This window comes from Halichoerus grypus, chromosome 2, assembly GCF_964656455.1.
Source record: "Halichoerus grypus chromosome 2, mHalGry1.hap1.1, whole genome shotgun sequence".
NCBI classification, from domain to species: Eukaryota; Metazoa; Chordata; class Mammalia; order Carnivora; family Phocidae; genus Halichoerus; species Halichoerus grypus.
The window spans coordinates 79,232,216-79,259,834 of record NC_135713.1 but is presented as its reverse complement, the minus strand read 5'-3'; the positions used below and the strand labels follow the sequence as shown (position 1 = coordinate 79,259,834).

The window sequence follows — 27,619 nt, the reverse complement described above, 5'->3', positions numbered from 1 at the left end:
AGACCAAACTCCCTGAGAGGCCACAGATAGAACCCCTGGTAATGGGTAGGAAGGCTGATTAGAGTGTAGCAGAGCCCAGGTGAAGCTTGAATGATTTCCTTGAATAGATGGAAAACAAAAGTTAAGACATTTCCTTGGCAAGAATCCAAATGTAAAGCAGATCATTTAGATAAAGTGAAGTGGAATTTATCGTAAAGAATTGCCAGGATGTTTTCCTAAGCTGCACATCACCACCAGCAAGAAAACTTTGACTTTTATAACCCTCACTACTTTATGTTAAGAAAGGCTGATCTTGTGTGGGATCTTAGTATTAGTAGGCACCAGGGGTCCCAGAACTGCTATAAGGTACCACGGTGGACATACTGACTGCTTGTTTCTTACTTCATATTTTTATCTTTGAACACCATTTCAGAAGCATAACAGCTGCTAAAGAAACATCTGTTGAGTGTAAGAGGACACAGTTGATGGAGAGCCCAGCAGACATACCGGGTCCTAGTCTACCGTGTTGACTCTTATGGCCCAGGTGTCCCCTTTCTGCTTAGGGACCAGGGGTCTTGGCCCTGGGAAGGGCACAAGAGATACCCACAACAGAAGCAGGGTGAGGGCAGGGCCTTCAGTGAGGGGCCAGTGTGGAAGGCCAGGAGACACCCAGGAATAACTTGGGGAGACCCTGGGGTCCATGTCCTATAGGCAAACGTATAACAGAGTGAAATTTCTGTGATTGCCGTTTGTGTGAATTCCATAGGCTGGTGAGGCCTGGGCGGATTGAAGCGCCATTTATCATGCCCCATTTCTACTTACCGCACTTTTACGGAGTGTCCGGCATTTTGCATACATTCTTTCCTTTAGAAGAGACACTGTAACAGAGGAAGGTAGTCTGGTGGGCTGACTGAGCATGTGGGTGGTGAAGCCAGACTCTCTAGGTTGATTCAGATCCCAGCTCTGCCTCTTACTGTGTGACCTCAAACATGAGAAAGGCCTTCTCCCTGGACATTGTTCATTTATAAAATGGAGCTAATGGATGCAGCAACTTCATAGTTTCGTGGGAGAGTCAGTTTGGTCATACACATAAAAATGCTGACTTGCACAGAGTTAGCACTCTTAAATTTTAACTGTTCTTATTATCTTATCATCCCAGCAATTCTGTGGGCCACATGCTATCAGTGTGTCCATTCTAAAATGAGCACAGGGAGTAAGAGCCTAAGGTGGGTCACATTATTAATAAGTGGCAGAGTAGGAAGAACCGAAACCTTACTCCAAAGCCCAAATGCTCTACCAAGTAGCAAACAGCATCACCACCCCTCTCCCAGGAAACTATTCCAAGGTCTAATCTGATCACGATTCTTCAAATGCTATGACTGATTAACATAGGACCCTTGCGGTTAATATTTGAAGTAAATAACCCAAGGCTGAAGACTGGAAAACAATCCACATAACCTGGTAGGGAGTGATAAGAGTGAAAGGTAACTGGTTGCAGGGCACATTCAATGCCAGCAGCCAGGTAGTGAGGTTTCTCTGTTCATCCTCTTGCGTTTTAATTAATTTTGATTGGTTCATTGTAATTCTCGTAGTCAGAACCCAAGTTGAGGAGATTTGCTTAGCCACAAGCATACAGCTAGGAAATAGCCTGCAGAATTCGAATTCAGTACATGTTGCTCCTAAACCATTAAAAAAAAAAAATCTGTCCTTGGAGTAGCAATTTCAGGTCTTGGGCCAGTTCTTACAGGAGGTTTATAGCTTTGAGGAACATTGTTTCATTGAACTGTACAGATGAAGTGGGTAAATTACATGGACTATAAAACATACCTAAATAGAGGCGCCTGGGTGGCTCAGTCCTTAGGCGTCTGCCTTCAGCTCAGGTCATGATCCTGGGATCCAGCCCCTCATCGGTCTCCCTGCTCAGCGGGAAGCCTGCTTCTCCCTCTCTCACTCCCCCTGCTTGTGTTCCCTCTCTCACTGTGTCTCTCTCTGTCAAATAAATAAATAATCTTAAAAAAAAAAAAACTAAATAAAGTTATTACAAAAAGAAAGGAAGAAAGAAAGGAAAAGACGGCAAGGAAGTAAGTGGGGGAGTGAGAGAGGGGAGGAAGAAGGAAGGAAGGAAAGAAGGAAAATAAAACATGAGTAGCTAGAAAAATGTTTTCTAACTGGTCCAATAACCATTGTATGACATGAGTTCAGTGAAGACCAGCAAAACTGGAAAAAAAAAATTTGTTTCTGGGTAAATGGGGTTAGAGCATGGTTGAGCCCACCTAGTTTTGACCCTAAAGTGACCTCCCCTATTTCATCCCTCCACACTGGAGATGCCTCTCAGGGAGGCTGTTTACCTACCATTGATCCTTTGTTGTCTTCTTCCTGTATCTCAGCAAAGGGAGACAGGTTGTAAGTTTGTATGTGGGCTTTGGTGAGGCTACGAGCGTAAGTTTTTTTTTTTTTTTTAAATAAACTTTATTTTTTAGAGTAGTTTAAGGTTCACAGTAAAATTGGGCAGAAGGTACAGAGATTTTGCCTATACCCCTGCTTCCACATATGCATAGCTTCCCCCATTATCAACATCCCCTACCAGAGTGGTGTATTTGTTACAATTGATGGACACACTGATACATCATTATCACTCAAAGTCCATAGCTTATGTTAGAGTTCACTCTTGGTATTGTACTTGCTGTGGGTTTGTACAAATATATAATAATATGTATCCATTATTATAGTACCGTACAGAATTGTTTCACTGCTCTAAATATCTTGCCTGTTCATCCCTTTTCTGCAACCCCTGGCAACTACTGAGATTTTTACTGTCTCCATAGTTTTATCTTTTCCAGAAAGTCATATAGTTGGAATCCTATAGTATGTAACCTTTTCATGTTGGCTTCTTTTACTTAGTAATATGCTTCTAAAGTTCCTCCATGTCTTTTCATGGCTTGATGGCTCATTTATTTTTAGTTCTATTCCGTGTCTTGATGTACTACAGTTTATTTTCAGTACCACCTACTGAAAGATATCTTGATTGCTTCTAACTGGGCAGTTATGAAGAAAGCTGCCATAAACATCCATGTTTTGTGTGGACATCAGTTTTCATCTCCTTTGGGTAAATACCAAGGAGTGCAATTACTGGATTATATATTACGAGTATGTTTCGTTTTGTCAGACTCTACCAAACTGTCTTCCAAAGTACCTGGGCCATTTTGCATTCCCACCAGCGTGAAGGAGAATTCTTGCTCTACATCCTTACCAGCATTTGGTGGTGTCAAGTGTTTTGGATTTTGGCAATTCTAATGGTTGTGTAGTTGTATCTAATTTTAATTTGCATAAAATATGATGGGAAGCATCTTTTCATAGGCATATTTACCATTTGTACATTTTCTTTGGTGAGGTATTTGTTAAGTTCTCTGGCACGTTTTAAAATCAGATTGTTGGTGCACCTGGGTGGCTCAGTGGTTAGGTGTCTGCCTTTGGCTCAGGTCATGATCCCAGGGTCCTGGGATCGAGCCCCGCATCGGGCTCCCTGCTCGGCGGGAAGCCTGCTTCTCCCTCTCCCACTCCCCCTGCTTGTGTTCCCTCTCTCACTGTGTCTCTCTCTGTCAAATAAATAAATAAAATCTTTAAAATAAAATCAAATCAGATTTTTTTCTGAATATTGAATTTTAAGAGTTCTTTGCATATTTGGGTTAACAATCTTTATCAGATATATCTTGCTCTAATATTTTGTCCCAGTCTGTGGCTTGCTTTTGCATTCTTTTGACAGTGTCTTTCACAAAGCAGAATATTTAACTTTAATTAAGTCCTGCTTATCAGTTTTTTCCTTGTGGGCTGTGCCTTGGGTGTTGTATCTAAGAAGTCATCCCTGAACCCAGGATCACCCAGTTTTCTACCATGGTATCTTCTAGGAGTTTTATAATTTTGCATTTTACGTCTAGGCCTGTGCTCCATTTTGAGTTAAGTTTTGTGACGGTTGTAAGGTTTCTATCTAGATTCTTGGTTTTGCACATGCAAAACAATGCTCAGTTGTTCCATCACCATTTGCTGAAAAGACTGTTTTTGCTCCGTTGCGTTGTCTTTGCTCCTTTGTCAAAGATCAGTTGACTGTATTTATATGGGTCTATTTCTGGGCTCTCTGTTGTGTTCCATTTATCTGTCTATTTTTATAGACACCTAATACCACATCTTGATTACTATAGTTTTATAATTAAGTCTTGAAGTCAGGTGGTGTCAGTCCTCCAGCTTTGTTCTTCTTCAATATTGTATTCAGTATTCTGAGTCTTTTGCCTCTCTATATAAATTTTAGAGTGAGTTTGTCTATATCCAAGAATAAAATCTCCAGGATTTTAACTGGGATTGTATTGAATATATATATCAGGTTGGGAAGAATTGACATCTTGACAATATTGAATCTATCTATCCATGAACATAGAATATCACTCCATTTATTTAGTTCTTCTTGGATTTTGTTTTTAATCAGACTTTTGTAGTTTTCCTTGTATAGATTTTTACATGTTTTGTTAGACTTATACATAAGTATTTCTTTTGGGGGGTGCTAGTATAAATGGTGTTGTGTTTTTAATTTCAAATTCCTTTTGTTCTTCTGTAACAGATATAGGCTTATTCAGATATAGGTATATAGAAAAGTGATTGACTTCTGTATATTACTCTTGTATCATGAAACTGCTGTAATTGCGTATTAGTTTCAGGAGTTTTTTGGTATGTTTTTTTAGATTTTCTACATAGATGATCATGTCATCTGTGAACAAAAGCAGTTGTATTTCTTTCTTCCCAATCTGTATACCTTCTATTTCTTTTTCTTATTGAATTAGCTAGAATTTCCAGGAAGATGTTGAAAAGGAGTAGTGAGAGGGGACATTCCTGCCTTGTACTTGATCTTACTGTGGAAGTTTCAAGTTTGTCATGGTTAAGTATGATGTTAGCTGTGGGCTTTTTGTGGATATTCTTTATCGAGTTGAGGAAGTTCCTCTCTATTCTTAGTTTACTGAGAGTTTTTATCATGAATTGGTGCTGGATTTTGTGAAATGCTTTTTCTGAATTTATTGATACGATCATGTGATTTCTCTTTTTTAGCCTGTAAATATGATTGATTTTGTTAATTGATTTTCAGATGTTGAATCAGCTGTGCATACCTGGGGCAGATAAATCCACTTGGTCAAAGTGTGTAATTATTTTTGTACGTTGTTGGATTTGATTTGCTAATAATCTGTTGAGCACTTTTGCATTTGGGTTCCTGAATGATATTGATCTGTAGTTTTCTTTTCTTATGACGTATTTGTTATTATTAGGGTAATGCTGGCCTCATAGAATGAGTTAGGAAGTATATTCCCTCTGTTTCTATGCTCTGAAGGAAATTGTAAAGACTTGTTTGGTAGAATTCACCAGTGAACCCATCTGGGCCTGATGCTTTCTGTTTTGAAGGTTATTAATTATTGATTCAGTTTCTGTAACAGATATAGGCTTATTCAGTTTGTCTATTTCTTCTTGTGTGAATTTTGGCAAATTGTCTCTTTTAAGGAGTTGGCCCATTTCATCTAATTATCATAGATGCAGTCATAGAGGGTTGTTCATTGTATTCCTTTATTATCCTTTAAATGCCCATGGGATCTTTAGTAATGTACCCTCTTTCATTTCTGATGTTAGTAATTTGTGTCCTCTCTCTCTTTTTCTTAGGTAGGTTGGTTAGAGGCTTATTGATTTTACTGATCTTTACAAAGAACGAGCTTTTGGTTTTGTTGATTTTCTCTATTGATTTGCTTTTTTCAATTTCATTGGTTTCTGCTCTTGTTTATTTCTTATCTTCTGCTCAGTTTAGCTTTAATTTGCTCTTTTCCTAGTTTCCTAAGGTAGAAGCTTAGATGACTGATTTTAGATCTTTCTCCTTTTTAAATATATACATTCAATGCTATAAATTTCCCTCTAAACACTGTTTTTGCTACATCCCACAAATTTTGATAAGTCATTTTTCCTTTTCATTTTTATGTCAAAAATATTTTAAACTTCTCTTGAGACTTCTTCTTTGAACCATGTGTTATTTAGAAGTGTGTTGTTTAATTCCCATGTATTTTGGGATTTTCTAAGTATCTTTCTGTTATTAATTTCTAGTTTAATTACATTTTGGTCTGAGAGCAGATATTATATGATTTCTATTCTTTTAAATTTGTTAAGGTGTGTTTTATGATTTACCTTGGTGAATGTTTCACATAAGTTTGAGAAGAATATGTATTCTGCTATTTTTGAATGTAGTCTATCCATACTGATTATATCCAGTTACTTGAAGGTGTTGTTGAGATCAACTATGTCCTTACTGATTTTTTTGCCAGCTGGATCTGTCCATTTCTGATAGAGGGGTATTGAATTCTCCAATTATAATAGATTTATCTATTCTTTGTTGTACTATCAGTTTGTACCTCATGTATTTTGACAGTCAACTGTTGGGCACATACATGTTAAAGACTGTTGTGTCTTCTTGAAGAATTGACCCCTTTATATTTATGTAATGCCCTTTCGTATCCCTGGTAACTTTTGTGCCTTTAAAGTCTGCTCTGCCTAAAATTAATATAGCTTTTATCTGTTTTCTTTTGATTAGTGTTAACATGATACATCTTTCTCCATCCTCTTAGTTTTAATTTAATTTATGTTTTATATTTAAAGTTATGTGCCTTGTTTTTTGATCCACTCTGACAATCCCTGTCTTTAAATTGGTACATTTTGACCATTGACATTCAGTGATTACTGATACACTTGGATTAATATCTACCATATTTGTTACTACTTTTTATTTTTTTGCCCTGTTCTTTGTTCCTATTTTTGTCTTCCATTCTTCTTTTGCCTTTTGTAGTTTTAATTGAGCATTTTATGAGATTTAGTTTTTTCTCCTTTCATAGCATATCAGTTCTTTTTTTCTTACTTTTTTTGGTGGTTGCTTTAGAGTTTGCAATATATGTTTACAAGTAATCCAAGTCCACTTTCAAACAACACTGTATTGCTTCACAGGTAACTAACAAACTAATCTTAATTTCTCCCTCCCATTCCTTGTATCATTTTTGTTACTCATTTCACTTATAGATAAGCATACATATGTCCATATATGTACCTAAGCATATGTGATCAAATATATTGTTGCTGTTATTGTTTTGAATAAACTGCTATCTCTTAGATCAATTATAAATACTGGCAACAAATTCCTTCAATTTTTTGTGTGTCTAGGGAAATTCTATTTCTCCTTCACTTTCGCAGGGTAATTTTACAGGGCAGAGAATTTTAGTTTGATGGGCTTTTTCCTCTCAATGTTTTAAATATTTTAGTCTGCTCTCTTCTTGCTTGCACGGTTTATGAAGAGAAGTCAGATGTAATTTTCATGTTTGTTCATCTATAGGTAAGATGGTTTTTCCTGTTTTCTTTCAGGATTTTCTCTTTCTCTTATATTTTCTGTAGTTTGAAAATGATATGCCTAGATATAGTTTTTTGGCATTTATCCTGCTTGATGTTCTCTGAGCTTCCTGGATCTATGGTTTGGTGGCTGATATTAATTTGGGAAAATTCTTAGTCATTATTGTTTCAAATATTTCTTTTATTCCTTTCCTTTTTCTTCTCTTTCTGGTATTCCCATTATGCATATGTTCCATCTTTTGTAGTTGTTCCATAGTTTTTGGATATCCTGCTCTGTATTTTTTTTCCCATCTTTTTTTTTTTTCTTTGCTTTTCAGTTTTGGAAGTTTCTATTGAGATATCCTCAGGTTTAGAGATTCTTTCTTCAGTCTTAGTCCATTTGGGCTGCTTCACAAATTACCGTAGACTGGGTATTTTATAATCAACAGAAATTTATATCTCACAGGTCTGGAGGCTAGAAAGTCCAAGATCAAGATGCTAGCATGGTCAGGTGAGGACTTTCTTCCTGGTAGCTGGTGACTTCTCACTGTGTCCTTACATAGTGCAAGGGGTTAGTGAGCTCTGGGGGTTCTTTTATAAGAGCAGCACTAATCCTATTCAGGAGGACTCTATTCTAATGACCTAATCACTTCTGAAAAGCCCCACTTTCTCACACCTTCACACTGGGCATAAGAATTCCTACCTGGGAATTTGCTGGGGTGGGGGGTGCATTTAGACCATAGCACACGTCAGTCTACTAATGAGCCCATCAAAAGCGTTCTTTATTTTTGTTATGGTATTTTTGATCTCTAGCATTTCTTTTTGGTTCCTTCTTGGAATTTGCAACCCTCTGCGTACATTGCCCATTTGTTCTTGTGTGCTATTTTATCCACTAAAAACCTTAGCATATTAATTATAGTTGTTTTAAATTCCCAGTCTGATAATCCCAACATCCCTGCCCTATCTATATCTGGTTCTGATGTTTTCTCTCTCTCTTTTCCAATTGTGTTTTTTGCCTTTTAATAGGCCTTATCGTTTTTTCACGATATACTGGGTAACTGTGACAGACAAAACTTCAGTAATGTGGTGGTAGGATGTGTGGAGGGAGGGAAGCCTTCCATAGTCCCTTGAGTGGATGTCAGGTTTTAGTGAGCTTGTGCTTCTGGACTGTAAGCTTCACATGTCACCCCCCCCCCCCCCCCCGCCCCCAGCCAAGCACAATAGGATGGCTAGAATTGAGTTGGGTATTTCCGTTTTCCCTTGTGGAAGATTACAGAAGTCAAAATTGGGCTTTCCCCTCCCCCCAGGTCAGTTCATTTCTGATAAAAGCCCAGCAGCTTAGGCCCCAATTAGAGTTCACTCCTGAGAATAGACCTTGTTAATACAAACAGAGTGTTCTGGAATATTTCAAAGTTGTTTTTTACCCCCCTTCCCCTGCTGGAAGCACAAGGGGACTTTTCTCCAGTATTCACTGTGAGATCCTTGTTAGAACACCAGGAAGTAAACCTTGCCCAAGTGTGGGGGCCCCCTGATGACAGGGTCCTCTGTAGTCCACACTGAGAGTCCAGCAATTCACCAGCTACAGTTCAGGTTTCCCTCTCCCGGCTCTAATTCTCATGGAGCTCTCGGCTCTGGTCACTTGCGATTCTCTGTATCGGCCTGTCGGCCTTTCCAATTTGGGGGGCAGTGGTTTATCCTGTGACTTCGTTCCTCTTATGGACCTAAGGAACACTGTTAATGTTTCAGTTTATTCAGCATTTTACGGGCTGTTGAGATGGAATGTCAACTTCCAAGCTTCGTACATATTGAATTGGACACTGGAGGTCCTCAAGTGCATGTTTTTAAAGCCTGTCAGATAAAACGCTTAGACTCTCCAAATGCGTGCAAGTCCCACAGGCAGCACGTAGCGTAGCCCAGCCTCTCCCAACTCATTTGACCATCAAACCCCTTTTGTCACGTAACATTTAGTAATGTGGCACGGAGCCAGTGTTCTTAAGAACCTGCTCTGGGAAACTCTGAGCTAAGAGACAGTCTGTGATGGAGAAGAATCAGAGCATGTCTTATGGCTCAGTGCCCAGAGGCCTGCGAAGGCCCTTCAACCCTTCCTTTGGACCAGGAAACACAGGTAGGTCTTCCTCACAATGAAAGGCCCAGTGAAGGGCAGCATGGTTATCATTATGTGTCCCTGGAAGCTGGCTGGGCTCAAATCCTGGCTTTGCTGAGAGACCCTGGGCAACTTACTTAACCTCTCTGTGTCTTGGTGTTTTATATCTTTAGAATGGAGAATGATGGTGATAGTATTTGGCTTATAGGGCTGCTGTGAGGATCACATGAGTGAAACGTGTTCAAAACTTAGAATGAGCTTGGCACCTGGTGAGAGCAGCTGGGTCTTTCTAAGCTCCTTTTGTCATAGCATGCAGACTTTTACATTCTATTTCAGCTAATAGGTAGATCCTGTAGCCCTTCAAAAATACCTAGGAAATGTGGGAGAAAATTCATTATATACTGACTTTTGGGTGAGTTAACCATTACCTGATACTACTTTTACACTGTAGCTGTTTTCTAGATTCTGATCTATCTAAGTAGAAAGACTGAGGACCAGTGGTGTTGGCCATCTCTTTGCTACAGGGCAAGAGTTTCTAATATTTCCAAACTTGTGGACCACCCCCCTCCCCATGTTTTCAGTATTAAAAGATGGGGCAGACCACGGCCTCTCCACATGTAGTGGTTGTGCTTTAACCATTGACTGAGAAAACAGTAATGGTCAAAAGCTACTGTAAATGCTGGGATGCTTTTTTTTTAAAGAGTAAATTAAGTATTGGGGCGCCTGGTGGCTCAGCCTATCAAGTGTCCGACTCTTGATCTCAACTCATGTCTCGATCTCAGGGTTGTGAGTTCAAGCCCCATGTAGAAAAATAATAATATAAATTAATTAGGTAAACTAAGTATTTTGAGTAATTATATGTACATGCAGTGATTCTTTAAATGAATTTATATTTTCTTCCCTGCTGCGGCTGCCATACAAGAAAATAAACCAAGAAAAACTTCTAACTGGGTAAACCAATTGTTCACCTTTATTGAAACATTAGAAAAAAACAGATGCAGTAAAAGATACATGGAAAGGCACCTCTTTATATATACCTGTGGAAAATGGGAATATCTGTGTATATTCTCGGACCCTCTCAATAGCCCTGAGACCATGCCAGGGCTCTACAGCTCACAGGGCCCACTCTCCGGAAGTCAGAGAATAACCAGTGGAGAGAATATGCTGAAGATGATCTCATTAGTGGGGAACACATATCCCTCACTCCTCAAATTCCTATAAAGGGGGATTTCTCTTCTCTTGCCAGCTCAGGGTGTGTTTGAAGGGGCACTTTGCTTTCATTGCTCCATCCTTCATTTGGACAAGGGGAATTTTTCTGGTTATATTAGGGACAGTCTGTCAGCCATTGGGCCATACCTGGGTGGGGTAAGTTGTCCTCAAAAGTGGCCCAGAGCCACATTTATCCCCTCCAGCGGTTCTGCCTGCCTCAGGTTTCCCGGGTTGGGGAAAGAAGCACAGCTCCCTTCTGGTTAGTGTGCATTTTGTCTGTCTCAGTTTATACCCACATTCTGCCCTTTTGGGAGGCAGCCCGTAATCCATCCTTTTCTTCCCTTGCACTCTGTGGCACTCTCCAGTCATCCGGTGACTGGGTTTGTGAGTGACATCTTCCAAGCAAGTGGCTGGTTCAAGGCAGTCCGAGTCAGCTCTTGCCACACATGGGGGTTGCATCCTAGATGCGAGGGGACAGCCCTCCTCGTGGCCACAGCTTCCGGCTGAATTCTCTGACATCCCAGGAGTTGTCGGCTCTTCATTCCCAGAGTGGATCCTTTGGTCTCTGTTCGACACCTTTGGTTAGAAGTCAGGGCAGATTGTGTTATAGAACATTCATACCTGATCCTCAGGATGACTTGGAAGAATAATAAGGAAAGGCCGTAGAAAATCCCCACCTTAAAAACAACTTGTAATTTTACTTATAAAGTATGCCAAGTTTCACAAGGCACCCAAGAGAAAATCGAGAAGGCAGTGGTTTTGCTCTTTCCTGAGAAAGCTCGGCCGTGGGCACCCAGAGGCTCCAGCCCTGTTGGCAAGGAGGGAGGACCTTGACTGGGCAGGAAGAGCAAGAAAGAACCAAACCCCAGTTGTGCCGGGTGCAACCCCAGAAAGGTGACACAAAGTTCTGTACTTTCATTGGCTCTCCTAATTCCCCTTCCTCTCTTCTCCCCCCTTCAGCTTTGCACAGCTCACCAGAAGTCACCTGGGGACAGCAAATATAAACCTGTGTGTAAATCTAGACCTGTGTTTAAATATCACCAGTGTTTAAATGGACCAGGCTAGAATTCTCTTCCATTAATTTGTAGGAGTAAATTTTACCCATTCAAATGTTGAATGTATTTAATAAGAAAAGACTGCTATTAATATAAGAAAGAAATTTGACTTAAAATATTTCAGGAGGCCGGTTCTTTAACATATTTCCCAGAACCTGCTAACAACAGCTGTGGTACAGTGAGTTAGGGAGCGTGGCTTTCTCTTACAACCAAATGTTAAGATAATGGCCTAATAATACTCACTGGGGATATAAATAGTGTGATCTGGGCCACACAGACCCATTTATCACCCTAGGTGTTATTTCCCCTTAAGGGCCATCTTTGGACAGCCTTGAACTTGGAAGGATGGCTGTCCCATTCCAAGGGCCAGGCTGGAAGCGGCAGATCTACAGCCGTTATTAAAATGGGACATGTGCAGGAGACTGAATCACTTTCTTTTTAAAGTAAACAGAAGGAGTAGAGCTTTGGCTCTGAATTGTTTGCCTGGTTATTCTTGTTGCTCTTTCTGCCAACCCCTTGTGCCAACCTCTTGGTGCCCTTCAGATGATATTCCTTTCTCTTCCTGCATATCACACAGAATTACTCAGCAAGGAGCTGATGGGTAACAGGAGATTACGGGAGAGACTGCACACTGGCCTGGGGGCTGCCAAATCCCTTTCCCCTGCTTGGCAGCCAGAACCTGGCGCCCAGACCCAATCCCTCAGCTGTGAAAGTGGGGAAACCCAACGGCTTAAAAGAAAAACATCCAGAACTAACCGTTGGGGGATCCTCACCTGATCATTCATTCATTCATCCATCCAAACATCTAACAGATATTATCAAATGCCTACTATGGGCAACCAGTCTTCTCAATGCTGCAGATAGAGCAGTAAATAAACAGACACAGATTCCTGGCCTCAAGGGGCTTACATTTTAGTGAAGACAGACAGCAAACAAAATAAACGGCATGCTATATTAGGTAATGAATGCTATAAAGAAAAATAAAACAAGGAAGAGGGATAGGGAATGTCAGGTGAAACTTTAAAGAGGGTAATGTGGGAAGCCTGTTGAGAAGGTGACATTAGCACAAAGACTGTGGTGAAGGTCACCAGTGGATAAACCCAATCTGTGCACACAGATCTTCTAACCAGTTTTTGGTGCCTCATTCTTAAATAGGTGCAGATAGCCAGATCTCAAATGTTCAGGGCAGAACATTGACTGGCCTTCAAATATACAGCAGAAATAGAAAATAGGGACTCAGTGGGAAAAGAGAGAATGCAGGAATCAGAAGACAGCTTTTAGAAAGCCCCAAGTATAATTAGTATCTTTGAGAGATTAAAAAAAAAAAAAAGTGTTTGCATTCATAATACAAGAACAAGAGGAAAAAGAAAAAAAACAACTAAGAACAAGAAAGAACTCTGGGAAATAACACAAATCACAGTTGGAAAAAATTCAGTAAAGAAGTTTTAAAAAATCACAATAACCTCAGAGAGATAAGATACTGCATTCATGAAACAAAGACAATCTTATAAAAATAGGACATTCAAATAATACTGAAGACCTGTTGGCAACTAAGAACCTGATGTCAGAAATTAAAAACTCACCAGAAAAATAAGAAGATAAAGATGAGTAGATCCCTCAGGGGAAAAAATAAGAGAAAAATAGAACAAGAATTAAAGGACAAGTCCAGGAAAGCCAATGTTTGACTACTAGGAGTTCCACACAGAGACCACAGAGAAAATGGGAGGGAGGAAAGTATCAAATAATTCAATAAAACTGCCTATGGACCCTCCAAGCCTCCATTTAGTCCCCAGAATGTATGAAAATAAATAGACCCTCCTCACGGCATATCACCATGGTATTTCAGAACATGGGGCTTAAAGGGAAGATTTTATATGCTTCTGGAGTATAAAACAAGTAAGAAAACCAAACAGGTCATCTACAAAAGACCAAGAATGAGAATGGCTTCAGACTTAGCAGCAGCACTGCAAACAGTAGACCAAGAGCCGTGTCTCCAAACTTCTGGAGGAAAATGACTTCCAACTAGAAGCTATAGTCAGATGAACTATCAGTCAAATAGGAGGGTACATACAATAAAAGCATTTTTAGACATGCAAGGTTTCAAAAAATTTACCTTCCTTGCTTTCTTAAAAACCATGGAGGATATAGGTCTTCCAAAATAAAAAAGAAGACTAAAAAAGAGAAAGACACAATCTGCCAACTTTCCTTCTTTCTTTTGGCGTAGACCTCTCGGAGTTTAGCTGGGCAAGGGGTTTCCCAGTGGGACAGCATGACCTGGCCTCCCCTGCAGCTAACTGGGGGACCCTGTAGACCCAGTTCTGGCCAATGGGGCGTAAGCGGAAGTGGTGCGTACAACCTTTGGGCTGACTGTGACTTCGTGGAGCAAAGCCTCCTGCCTGCCTCTGGACTGTCGAAAGAGAGTATGCCTTTGTTAAAGCAGTTTAGCTGTAACAAATGTATACGGACAGAGGGAAGTAGGAGAGCCAGCCCAGGAGAGAAACAGAGTAGTCAGAATGGCAGTGAAGCGAGATCCCAGGCAGAGAGCCGTGCCCGGACATAGAGGGCAACCAGCCCAGACTGCAGCCGTTGATGGCTCTCTAGTTTGCATCTTTTTTTTTTTCTAACTTGAGCAGAGAGTGCCCAGATGAGCCTGAAGCAGACTCTTACCTGTACTTAGCTTGCCCTGTGCTGATGACGTTTCCATTCTTCGCACCACGCGTTGCGCTCGCTGAGGGTCCAGGCGTGCCATATTGCCGCACGAGTGCTGCGCTTTGACCCGCTGCTGATGGCTGGCGGGCGGCTGCGGACGGAGAAAACGCATAGCAGCCCACGTCCATGGACTCTCTTTCTGGGCGATGCCCAGGACTTGTTCCCACACTAGCTTTCCCACCAGGGGGTACCTGGGGTGCCCAAGGACTCATTCAGGGCCACCCCTCTGGTAAACTCCCAGGGAAACCGAAGCCAGTGGAAGACTCTGAGCCTCTGTTCAGCTTATCTTCTCCTGGGGCCATTCACCTGATGGTGATAATATTGCCCTTGCCTTACACAGCTGGGTTGGTGTTTGTTACTGCTTTTCCAAAACTAAAATGTGTTGCTTAGGGATATTTAGGGAGTAAGGCTATAGAGAAGCATATGATGATTACAACAAAAATGAGCTAGTGGTTACTTCTGTGGAGGGAGGAAGGGGATATGTTGGGAAGGGGCACATGGGCCTCTCTGGTGCTTTATCAGTACCTTAGAAGGGCTCTGTTAGAGAGGGGTTTCATTTCTTAACCTAGGAGGCAGATATATGGCTGGTCATTTACACAGAACTATGCATTCTACACACTCTTATATAGGTCTAATAGATCTTACATTTTTTTTTAAGATTATTTATTCATTTGAGAGAGAGAGAGTGCAGAGCGAGTAAGAACACAAGTTGGGGGAAGGGGCAGAGGGAGAGGGAGAAGCAGGCTCCCCGATGAGCAGGGAGCCCGATGCAGGACTCGATCCCAGGACCGTGGGATCATGACCTGAGTGGAAAGCAGACACTCAAGCGACTGAGCCACCCAGGCACCTATCTTACATTTCTTTTTTTCTTTTTTTTTTTAAGATTTTACTTATTTATTTATTAGAGAGCGAGCAATTCTGTTTCTCATAACAGAGGTGCCCATGATTGCAGCAGCTGTGATCTCTGTGGCTTCAAGAGAAACAGCATGAGAGGGGAGAGGGTCATTGGGAGAAGCAGGCTCCCCGCTGAGCCGGGAGCCCGATGTGGGACTCGATCCCAAGACTCCGGGATCATGACCTGAGCCGAAGGCAGACGCTTAACCAACTGAGCCACCCAGGCCGCCCCTATCTTACATTTCTTAAGAAGTTTAAATGAAACTGATAAATGTGTGGTCAAAACAGGGTTTGCAGATGGGTGGAATAGGAAGAACTTTCAGTATTGTTTGACATTTTTAATCTCATGCATGTATTGCTTTGATAAAAAAAGATCTGTGCTAGAAACTGGGCATACAATGAAGTTTAAGTCGAGACTCTTGCCTTTGAGTATTTCTGAATCTGGCAAGAGACCAGTACAGAGGATTAACTGCAGTTCAACCCTATGAGAGTTTTGAAGTACCAGTATGCAGATGCTTTAGGATACAGAAGAGAGAGCAGTGGCGTTTTATCGTCCAAAGGCAGTGAGAGGAGAGGGTAGGTACAGGGGAGATAATCTGTAAATCAGGCCTCGAAGGAGAAGTTTGAAAGTAAATCAAAGGTGAAGAAGGGGTGTTTGAGGATAAAGTGTGAAAGCAAGTATGGGCAAATGGTCTGGAGGGGATTTTGCACACCGCACAACCCCCAGGGGGGCATTCACAGTGTTGTGCAGGATATAACCTGCACAATCATCCACAGCCATTTGGTTGAAGGGTATTAGGTAAGAAATGGAAAAAATAGAATGTGAAATGAAACTATTATAGGATTCTAAACATTATTCAATAGGTTAGTGTTGACATATTCACATTATTTGTCATTTTAATACGAAATTTAAAAATCACATCAACCATTTGTACTCAGTGAAGGACAATAGCATGTGCCTTTATTTATAATGGTAGGGGACAAACATGAATAAAGTTTTAATATGGTATAGTTCACATTAATATTATTCCTCAAGGTATTGAGAACATAGAAAAGAATTAGACAAAAATCACTCTCAATTAACCATTCACACTAGAAACTGCAGAAGAAAATTAACTTAAAATCGCAATTCTAGAACAAACTTTACAATAAGGGACTCAAGTTTTCATAGAGTGGAGGGAAAAAGGAGAGAGAAAAAATCGTTTAGGACCGTGTTTCTCAAATATGGCCACTTTCACAGACCTATTCTTGGGGGAGGGGTTTGCAAGTTTTCTGTGATAACATTTTAAATGTTGTATTTTACTTCTGTTCATAATCTAAACAAGTTAATACACACTTATTCCAGATTACCTGGACGACCATCTTACATAACAGAGGTGCCCATGATTGCAGCAGCTGTGATCTCTGTGGCTTCAAGTGAAGACCAACCATGCTTAAGTTTTCATGTGGTGTTTCTCAAATTAGGTCCTTAAGACCCTTCAAGGAATTGTTGAACACTTCCTAGGAGAAGCTGTGACTTGTCAAGGTTAAGAACACTGATTCCGAGCAGTGATTCTCAAGATAAGATGGGGTGGGATGGGGATCATGACTGGGGAGACCCATGTAGCTTGGAAAAGCACATTCAAAAGACCTATTGTTTTTGTAATGCAAACTCTATAAAGTCAAACTCAACGAAGTACTTTCCAGGCAGTAGCAGAAAACCAATTACAGATTCATCCTGGGGGCCTGGGATAAACTTGGTTGAGAAACACTGGCTTGGAGGTAGAGGTGTCCTAGCATATGGGACAGTTAGGAACAGACATGTGCCAAAGAGAAAGACGACCTTTTGGGTCATTGAGTGAATCCTAAGCCATCACTTGTCATGGTCTTTTGGAACCCAAAGGGCCAATCGAGAAGAAACCCAAGATATCCATCAACCTTCTCAGACCTGTGGGTTGGGGCAAGTTGGTCCACTTTTAATACTGAGTCAAAAGAAGAAGAAGCTCTTTTTGCCAAAAAAATCCCCCCCTTTTTTTGTTAATATATTTCAGAATTTTAAATAAACAGTTGCTGTGGATTTTAGTCGCGGATCCATCCACCAGGAAGTGTGGTTATCACTGAAGTGCCATCCAGCTCTCAGGGGGATATCATCCTGGGATCTGCTCTGCCAGAAAAACAAAATACAAAGAAGTGGATTTTCGCGGAAATATAAAGTCCCCTCATTTTTTTTCCATTACCAGAATACTTACTCTTGCTATTTGAGCACACTCTGTTACAGATGGCCTTTAGATACAGTTGGCAGCAAAATACTGAGATCACAGAATGCTGAAGGACAGTGCGAATAGACCTTGTGAATAAGGGGGACTCTAACGCCCACCCTGACAGAGGTAGTTGGGGAAATGGTCTTTCACATCTTCCCAACAAAGGTATTGGTTTTTTTCCATTTTTAATCTAAGTCTAAATTGCTCAGAAGTGTTCCAGAATAGAAAACATTTGGCACCACAGTTAATTGGGTTTTGAGTGCTTTGATACATGGGGTGAGGCCACAAACAGACTTAGTGTTCACTTGGTGCAATGATGTTGTAAGAATTGTGATTAGGAGCTTTATAGTATTGACTACTCATTTCAAGGTATTCAATTATACTTTTTCAGAAAGTCTTTTTTAACTTCTGTTGCTATTTTGAGTTAACCACCACAAATTACATATACCCATTGCTTAAGGGTAAGTTATTAATTAATGGGCAATAAATATCCCTCAAAAAATATTTTGGTCTGAGAACCATACATTAGTCAAAATCTCCTTTGACTGAAGAAACCCACTGAGTCTCTCTGCTCGTCAGTCAGTGGAACCGGCCTACTAGCAACTAGCTAACTATGACGAGAGCTAGGGGAAAGAAGAGCTCATCAGACCCCAAAAAGTACCCTGGTTCCTTTTTTGAAGAGTTCATCACCCTATGGCTTTCCAGTCAGCCAAGGGTCTCCTTTGGGTGACAACTGCAGAAAACTTTGTTTTGACATTTGGGAATCCAATTAGATTAAATTGATTTACAGTGTGAACACAGGTAATGCAAAAATTACTTTGATTTCAACATTGCATGGAGAATAATCCAAATTGCTTACCATGGCCTCTGCACCCTGGCTCCCCGCCCATACTTCTTGCTACTCTTCCTTCTCCTTGCGCTTCACTCAATCTCTTCTTGCTTGCTTTCTGTTCCTTGAATGTTCCAGACTTGTTGTCAGCTCTGGGCCTTTGTCCTTGCTATTTCCTCTGCCCGAAAAGCTCTTTAGCTTTATCTTTACATGGCTCTCTCTTTCTTGTCAACCAGGTCTCAGCTCCACCAGCTGAGAAGGACCTTCCTTCGCCATATTAGCTCTAAATTTGCTCCCCACCCCCTGCCTCGTTCTATCACATTATTTTATTAATTTGTTTCAGGAATTATTTACTTACTTGTTTTTGGTTGGGCTGCCACTCTAGAAGAGAGGTTCCCTGTTATCTTTTTGTTCCTCTCCCTATTCCCAGTGCCTTGTACAATGTCTGCACATAGTAAGTGCTCAATACATTTTTGTTAAATGAAGGTCAACTAAAAGGATTTCCTCCTATCCACACAACCTCTTTGTAAACTCCTAAATGACATCTTTAAATCACTCCGCATCACTCTTCCTCTAACTGAACTGCCTTTCTGGAGTATAATAAAATCCAGCAGAATTCCGCCATCTCCCAGTGTTCTAGCCGGGCACCCCACCCTTCACTCACCTAGAATTACTGTAGAGCTCCAATCTGATTTAGCCGCTTCAATAGTTCCCCACTCTGATACATATTGATCAGATCACTGCATCCGCCTATACAATCTTTACCGATAAAGACCCGAGGTACCTAAAAAAGCAAACAAGCTAAGGTAGGTAAGGAGCTTCATTACCAGGTTAGAAAGAATGACATTTTTCCTTCCTTTAAAAATTTCCCATGATCCAAAGCTTTTAGAATCACTTTACAACCTCCTCATGTATGTTCTTTCAGGTCAGAACTTTGTTACAAGCGTAAAATTATTCATCAAAGAATGTTTGTAAGCCAAGATGTTTATCATATGGAGAGGGCAGTGCGTGAGATTGTCTAATTTGTAAAAATAACTTAAAAATCTCACTCTCGAGAAACACATTTCAGGGAAAGAATTTCGGTTGGCTGCAGCCAGACCACCCTGGTTGAATTCTGGTGTCTCTGCAACTGGGACCACACCTGAGCCCTGAGGCTGAGTCACGACAACCAGGAAGGAGTTGGTTTCTTTTTTTTTTTTAATTTTATTTTATTATGTTATGTTAATCACCATAGATTACATCATTAGTTTTTGATGTAGTGTTCCATGATTTACTGTTTGCATATAACACTCAGTGCTCCATTCAATACGTGCCCTCTTTAATACCCATCACCAGGCTAACCCATCCTCCCAACCTCCTCCCCTCTAGAACCCTCAGTCTCTTTCTCAGAGTCCATCAGCTCTCAAGGAGTTGGTTTCTAAACACAGCTAGAAGAGTACTGGCATTAGGTCTTGGTCCCTGATTGTTAGATTCACGGTATATTCGTCATCTCTCTCTGCTGTGAGCTCTGTCCTCAGCTGGGGAAGGGGTGGTGGTATGTGACTCCTTTTTTCATCCCTGGCCTATCATCAGATGTTCAAGTGCTGTCGCTCTGGGAGTAAGAGCTGCTTTGTTTCACTCTCGGGCATGTGTGGGTCACCCAAGGCAAGGCAGGCTGACAGAGTGACTACCCCTGCTGAATGCGATCCTCTCTGGTCACACTCAGGCTCCCTCCGTGCTGCTAGCTTCCCAAGGGTTTTTAGAGTCCTGAAAGGAGGAGGAAGTCCTCTCACTGTGGCCCAGACAACTTCTAGGACTTCTAGGCCAACTTGTACAGAAACGCTGACTTGCAATGAAGAAACAAACCATACAGGTCACCTGACTGAGAAGCAAGCAGGCCCTCTTCCTGAACCCTAAGAACCTACCACAAGGGGCAGGAGAGATGAAAGACAGAAGGCAGTACAAATATTTTCAAAGCGTTTGATTTTCCTCAGAAGGCATAAAGATTCAAGTGAATTTTTTAAAGCACGAGAGAGATGAGAAAGAGGGCAGAATTACTTCAGATAAGTTCTTACAGTGTTTTTGTTAAGAAGGTATTCTCGGTGGGAGTGAGCTTTAAAAATTAAGATATTAATTATCCAGATATTAAACGAATCTGCACCCCATTTCCATGGCTATTTCCTGTGCCCGGAGACTGGGAAAGAGCACACAAAACTGCACGTCAGTGAGAAAGTGCACGAATGTCCTCTTCAGTCACAGACAGCGCTGCCTGCCCCACTTGCCCCGTGGCTGTGTGGGGACTTCGTAAATGGGGAACATCATCAGGGCAACATTATTTTTATCAGCTGACAGAATAGCTGTGGAAAGAGGAGGTCAGAAACCTAAGTTTTCCCTTGGGTCCTTCCATTATTTTAGAACAAAGCTCCCACTCCTCCAAATTATTGGGGGTCTTTTGGCTTTTATCACCCCAGGAACACTTGGCTGTGGTCAGTGTAGCAGTAACTAGAACCTAATCCCAGTGTAATTTTAATATAATTATACTGCAAAGCTCCTTCTGTTAAAGGCACTACCTAATGAAATAGAAATCATCTGAGCTTTATTTATTTATCTGACAGAGAGAGCGAACATGTAAGTGGGGGGAGGAGCAGAGGGGAGGGAGAGGAAGGGGCAAAGAATCTCAAGCAGACTCCCTGCTGAGCATGGAGCTTGAGCAGGGCTGGATCTCATGACCCTGAGATCTTGACCTGAGCTGAAACCAAGAGTCAGACGCTTAACTGACTGAGCCACCCAGGTGCCCCGAAACCATCTGAGCTTTAAACAAGGAGGAGATGTATTCACTCTTGAACGTCTATATTTTCAAAAAGAACTGAGCAATGGTCACGGCTCCTACTGCTTGCCACATCCCCACCTTTGACTGGGGTGTTGGCTGAGAGGGTTTGAATTAGTTGGAGACAGTGCACCGAGGAGCAAGGAGTCTCTCCTTAGACCCCACCTGGCAAAGGGGCTGGTTTGCCCGAAAGCTGGAAGGCCCCTCTGCCCTTATGCCCACCCTCTAGGCTAGGCAACGGCCAAACCACTTACAGCAGAGCGGTTCCTGGAACCTCCGAAAGGGGTGGGACTACAGGCCACCCAGGGCAGTGTGGGGAGCTGCGGTGACCCAGAGGCTATCTGTTGATTCTGCTGAGAGGGTGAAGGATGAAGGAACACGTGCTCCGTGTCCTCCCCTCCTGGCCCCAGCACCCTCTTCCAGGAACCTGAGAGTCTCTAACTGTCAAGAAGCAGAAAGAGAACTGCCATTGTAAAAGCAAGCTTTATGATAGTGGGGCCTGGACTGTCCTGGTGTACTTTTCTCTGGCCCCGGCCCCAGCTAGGCAGCTTCTTCTGTGCTCCAGGGGGCTCGCTCTGAGCCAGCGACTCAGCTACTTCACAAACTCTTCACCCCCTCCCTGGCTATGTCCCTGGTACAGACCACCATCATTTTTCATCTGAGTAACTGCTGTAGCCTCCAGATGTCTCCCAGCTTCAGCCCTCAGGCTGGCCTTCCTACACTCACTTTTCCCCACAGCCACCACCCTTTCCAAAAACTCAGTTTGGGTTACTCCCCTGCTCTAGACTCTTCAGTGGAATCTCATTGCACTTCACAAGCCACAGTCCTTATAACAGCTTGAAAAGCCTTCCCAGCCTTTACCCCATTACCTCTTCAACCTCACCTCCTCCTACTTTCCTACTAATTCACGACGTTCCAGCCACACAGGCCTCCTTGCCAGGCATGCTTCTACCACAGGACCTCTGCACTCGCTGTTCCCACTGCCTGGAACATTCTACCGCTAAATTTCTGCCTGCATTGCTCTCTTACCTCCTTTAGAGATCTAAGATCAGTGAGGCTCTGATGGCTCCGTTTAAAACTGGACCTTGCTGCCTACTGTCCACCTCCCTTTCCTACCTAGTTGTTCTCTACAGCACTTATCACTGACCACCTTCCAGCAAACTGTTTTACTTACTGTGTTTACTAGAATGTAAGTTCCACAAAGGCGGGAGTTTTTGTTCTGTTCATGGCGGTTAAAAGTGTCTTGATATGTAGTAGGTGCTTTAAAAAATTGCTGCACCCAAAAAAATTATCCTTTAAAGGTGAAGGAGAAATTACTTTCTCACACAAGCAAGAATTGAGGAAATTTGTTGCCAACAGAGCTGCCTTGCAGGAAATGTTCAAAGAAGTTCTTTAGAGAGAAGGAAAATGATAAGGGTCAGAAACTTGGATCTACATAAAGGAAGAGCATGAGAGAAAGAATAAATGAAGGTACTTATAGAAGAGTTTTGGCCATAGCAAAACCCAAACAATTTCTCCAAGTACACGGCCTGATTGAAGACACAAGTTTCTGGAACCAGTCAGGTCCTGCTGGGCTCCTGCTATGTGCCCATCACCACAGGTCATTACAGGGTAAATAAGAGTGACTTCCAAGTCTCTCGTCTCTTCAGATGTAAACCCTTCCTTGGAAGGGAACCTGAAGGCAACCTGGTAAAAGGATCTGTTCTTCCCCTTGGAGGAATGCATTCAGGGCTCAAGAACCTGTGAAAGGTCTTTTTAAGAATTCAAAAACAAACTTAAAAAATTGCCGCTATATGAAGAGATAGGGGAAAAAAATGTGTCGAATGAATGCATGAAGAGGTTTCTCCAGCTAAAGAGAGGCCGCCAGGCTGACAAGGAGCTCTCAAAATTTGTTGCACATTGGAATTACCTGGGGATCTTTTTTTTTTTTTTGGTAGGAAATAAACTTTTTTCCCCAGCCTTATTGACGTATAATTGACAATAAATTTGTGTATATGGAGGATCTGCAATATTATGATTTGATATACATACACATTTGAAATGATCACCACAATCAGGTTAATTAACATGTCCATCACCTTACATAGTTAACTTTTGTCTATGTGTGGTGAGGACACTTAAGATCTCCTGCAGAGCAAACTTCAAGCATACAATGCAGTATTATTAACTACAGTCATCTTGCTGTCCCCTAGATCCTCAGAACTTCCCCATCTTATGACTGAGAGTTTGTACCCTTTGATCTGGGGATCTTTAAAACTACTGATGCCTGGCTCCCACCTCCGATAAATGACTTAACTGATATGGAGAATGACTTGGGCATCCAGATTTTTTAAAAAGCTCCCCGTGTGATGCCAATGTGCAGCAAGGTTTGGGAGCCACTGGCTGAGACGGATCCAGCCGTCACAGCGGGGTCCTTGGCAGGGACTGCCCTGCCCTTTGGCTCTCAGGCCCCGGGCAGCAGGAATCTCTGACCACTGTGTCCTCCGCTGCAGGACCGCCCTCAGACACAAGAGTCCTCAGCTCACAGCTGGGGCCCTGGAAGCAAGAGGGTAACAGGTTTAACCTCCCTCTGTGCCAGAATACTGATCTCTGACTGGAGAGGCAAGGAGGAACAGCCTCCAATGCTTTATGCTCAGAACCTAGACAGAAGCCCGTGAGTCAAACTCAAACCGAAGCCGGATATGTGCTTCTGCAAACACTGTGTCCGAGAATGTGCCTCCTGAGGGGGACTGGGGTGAGCTGGTGGGCCGGCCCCTACCCCACCCAGCGCCAGAACGGACTCAGGCAAGCTGGCTGCCTGGCCATGCCGCCAGAAGCCAGGGGTGCTGAGGCAGAGGAAGCCTTTTTAGGTAGAGAAAAGTAGTTCTTAGAGGGGCTCACGGTCTATTGAGAGCAAAGGGGACTTGGTGGTCCCTTGCTCTGGTCTGGTCTTGCAGCCGGGGAGGTCCTAGAGGATCGCCGAGGTGGTGTCTTGCCTAGGATCACACTGCAAGCCATTGTGAGAGCCAGGCTGGAACTCTGGCCCCTGAACTCCCTACTAGCACAGGCCTGGAAGCATCTCAGAGAAGAAGGGGCAAATCATGAGCCTTTAGATTCTTCCAGTGGGAGGAGTTAGGTAAGATAGGGAAGAATGGGCTAATTGGGTTTATGGTTAAAGAAAGCTTAGAGAAAAGATTGAAGGACAGCAAATCCCGCTTGGCCAAGTGAACACAGAAGAAAGAGTGCATATGATTCCCACATGCAGTAACAGAAACGCACAGGTCACCCTGGCCCCTGCACCCCACCTTCCAACCCCAGCCCTGCAAGCTGCAAACTGTCATTTCCTGGCAGTGCTTGAAACAAAGACTCCGGATAGCTCACCGACGCCGGGACAGCGGCTGGGCCCGCTGACCGGGACGCACGGGCACAGGGTCTGCAAGGACCTCTGGCTGCAGCCCAGCGGCCCGTTCCCTGGAGCGGTGTCTTCTCTTCGTCGCCCTCCCCCACCCCGCAGAGCCCTCCGGCGGCGCCTTGAGTGCCGGAGCCCTAGCGGTGTCCTAGAGAAAGGCACAGGCGGATCCCCTGCACAGCCCCCACAAGAAAAGGGAATCTGAGAACCTTTTGCCTAGCCTTTGAGAACTCACCGTCCTGGCTCCTGTGAGCGTTGCCAAGTAGTCTTGAATCTTGCTTGTGTCACTGGTGGCCGTGATATCGACAAATTCCAAAGCCCCTTGTTTGAAGGGCAGTTCGCTGAGGAGCTCTTGGGTCCTTCTGCAGTAGGGGCAGGCGGGCTTGATGAACACAACCACCTTCCTGGGCTGGATTTTGCTGTTCACAAACTCTTGAGCCATGCTGACAGGCAGCTGCCTCCTGGGGAGGAATCCTCAATTGCCGGTATTGCTCGGGTGTAAACCGGTGGCCCGGCCAGCTGGCCCTCAGTTAAAGGAACCTCCCCGGAGGAGGAGTTTGCCCAGTAGCGTGCTCGAGTTTTAAAGAGACAGCTCCAGTGTCATTTCAGTCTGGTATGAGTCACCAGCTAGAGACGAGGACTGCATACTTGTATTTCCTTTTTTTTTTAAAAGATTTTATTTATTTATTTGACACAGAGAGAGACAGCGAGAGAGGGAACACAAGCAGGGGGAGTGGGAGAGGGAGAAGCAGAAGCAGGCTTCCCGCCGAGCAGGGAGCCTGATGCAGGACTCGATCCCAGGACCCTGGGATCACGACCTGAGCCGAAGGCAGATGCTCAACGACTGAGCCACCCAGGCGCCCCTGCATACTTGTATTTCATCAATAGCTACGTCCAGGGTGTTGGTGTTGTCCTCAGCTTTTTCAGGAGCACCTGCCCTTTGGCAGAGAGCAGAGTCAAATTACCCTTTGGGGAAGCATCAAGGATGCAGACCAGCACCAGGGAGGGCGCTGAGCCAGCAGTGACTTCTTAGGAGTGCAATCTTTGTTTTACCTCTCAGAGCCGCCAACACTCACGCAGAAACAGAATCTCTCACGAAACATGGAAATCACCTTAGAGGAAATGAAACTGAAATTGGGACTTTGCATGCGATCTTGACGTGGCTCTGAAGGCATTTGACTTGACACGGTTGATGGGTGTTTGCGGTTGTGATTGCTTTAATGGAATTAGTTCCCAACCCTTAAAAATCCAGAGATTTCACAGGAGAATCTGGTCTTGCAATCTCTGTCTGAAAAGTCAGGTCGCATGGATTTGTGGCAGCAGCTGGGCCTGAGGAGCTGCTGTCCCTCTCGGCAGGGCGGACGGTGACTCCTGTTTGCTGGAGGCCACAGGCTAGCTCCTGTCTTGGAGGCATCTGCTTCTTTATGGCCATCAGCATTTGACTTTGGGACCCTTGAACATCAGTTTACCATGAAAGCAAATTCCAGCACACACCTGGCTTTCAAACTGCAGGTTCAAGGAGGGTATTTTTCTGTTTAACCCTCCGTTTGTGCCCCTTTGTTTTCAGTGTTTGGGAATGAAGTGGTGTAATAACTGGGCTACCACGTTCACCTCAAGCAGGCGCTGTAGCACCGGGGACTGGGATGTCGTCCCCTGCGTGGCCAGCCCACAGTCCCTAGTGGGGGGGCAGAGTCTTCTGTTCTAGGGTCAGTTCTGACCCCTCTGTGTGCAGTAAGTTAAATCAATCAATCCGGGAAACACCACTTTTTTTTTTAAAGTAAAATTTTGTTCTTTTCTGCAGGAAGTTTTACACTGAAACTCCTTCAGGAGGGGTGGGGCTGGGGCCAGCGAGGGACCCTTCCGTGATCAGCATGTCTGTGGAGTCCCCAGCGTCATGTAATTGACAGAGGCAAGAAGATGGACTCCCAGAAGCAGCTCTAATTATTATTAAAATTAAATGGCAAAATGAGAAACCCAGAATTTGTGTCACAGAGAGGGAGCTACTGAGATCTCTGTCAACAAGAAGAATGTGCTTAGGGACGAGGGTGGGGGGTGGGGTGGGCCTGAGGCAGCTTGTCCTGCCCAGCCCCTGGCCTCACTCTCTTCCTGCCTAAGCACAGGGCAGATTCTCTCACCTCTTCCACTCACTTCCTTCCTTTTGTGGGCGCTCCTGTGGCCAGCCTCCTCCCCGGGGCCCAGGGTCTCTTCAGGGACCTCAGGGGTGCCACCTTCTCTTCCCTGGGCCCCAGGTTCATCGGCAGGCCTTGTACCTGGCTATTCCCTCAGAGCCTTTGTCTTCCCAGTGTCTGGGGGTCACCTGTCCTTCTCTGCGGCTCTTTTTAGCCAGCATGCAACTCTGTTCAAGTCCCTCCTGGTTGAAAACCACCACCACCTTTCATCTCCTTCAACCTTTCCCCACAGTCAAATGTCAGGAAACTTGCTGTTCTGTTTGCTATCTGTAGTTTCCCCACCTCCCACTCTTTCCTCACCTCATTGCAATCTGACCTCCTTATCAGCTGTTCTGCTGCAACTCCTTTGCTAAGTCATTGTGTGGCCAGGTGTCCTAACAGACTAATTCACAAGTGTGGGTGTGGAGTTTTTGGTAAACTGGTGGAGTGAACTTGCCCAAAGATCTGTGTACACAGGGTCCCCTGGGGGTTTGGGTCCCTGGGGCAGAGCCTGGGATATGGGGAGACTCTGTAGTCCGCTCCACATCTCAGCCCCAGGGACTGGAGTTTGGGGCCTTAAGACAGACGGCCATATGGCTAAAGAAGGCATTTTCAGGAGGAACTCTGTGAGACATGGAGCACAAACAGATGACAAACAGGAGGTGTCCTCTTCATTTCTCAGAAAATGTTGTGGCTTCAGCTCAGGGAAGAAGTCAGAGTGTAGAATACTCTGCTGCTTCAGCATCATGGTGTGTCGCTTTGGCATTTCCAGAGATGGAACCCATTAACCTCGGGGGCATCTCAGGGGGGCTGTGGGGAGGCCCTGTCCCCAAGTGCTGTGGACATCAG

General features: G+C 43.5%; 1 protein-coding gene and 1 long non-coding RNA gene across 3 annotated transcripts; both read right to left on the bottom strand.

Moving 5' to 3' along the window:
- Nucleotides 1-16,267: 16,267 nt before the first annotated feature.
- Nucleotides 16,268-25,163, bottom strand: GLRX (glutaredoxin). Of its 2 annotated transcripts, none has more exons than XM_036084454.2 (3): nucleotides 24,838-25,163; nucleotides 19,073-19,192; nucleotides 16,268-17,477 (listed from the first exon to the last, which is right to left on the bottom strand). In XM_036084454.2, exons 1-2 carry the CDS (start codon nucleotides 25,042-25,044, stop codon nucleotides 19,079-19,081), a joined length of 321 nt encoding a protein of 106 aa, XP_035940347.1. In that variant the 5' UTR covers nucleotides 25,045-25,163; the 3' UTR covers nucleotides 16,268-17,477; nucleotides 19,073-19,078. The 2 variants fall into 2 exon arrangements, with proteins under 2 accessions (XP_035940347.1, XP_035940346.1); XM_036084453.2 differs by having other exon boundaries at nucleotides 16,268-17,482; nucleotides 24,838-25,162.
- Nucleotides 19,575-24,831, bottom strand: LOC144381110 (uncharacterized). Its single transcript, XR_013445686.1, has 2 exons — nucleotides 24,575-24,831; nucleotides 19,575-22,604 (listed from the first exon to the last, which is right to left on the bottom strand). It is a non-coding gene; the product is annotated as an uncharacterized LOC144381110 (long non-coding RNA).
- Nucleotides 25,164-27,619: the final 2,456 nt, after the last annotated feature.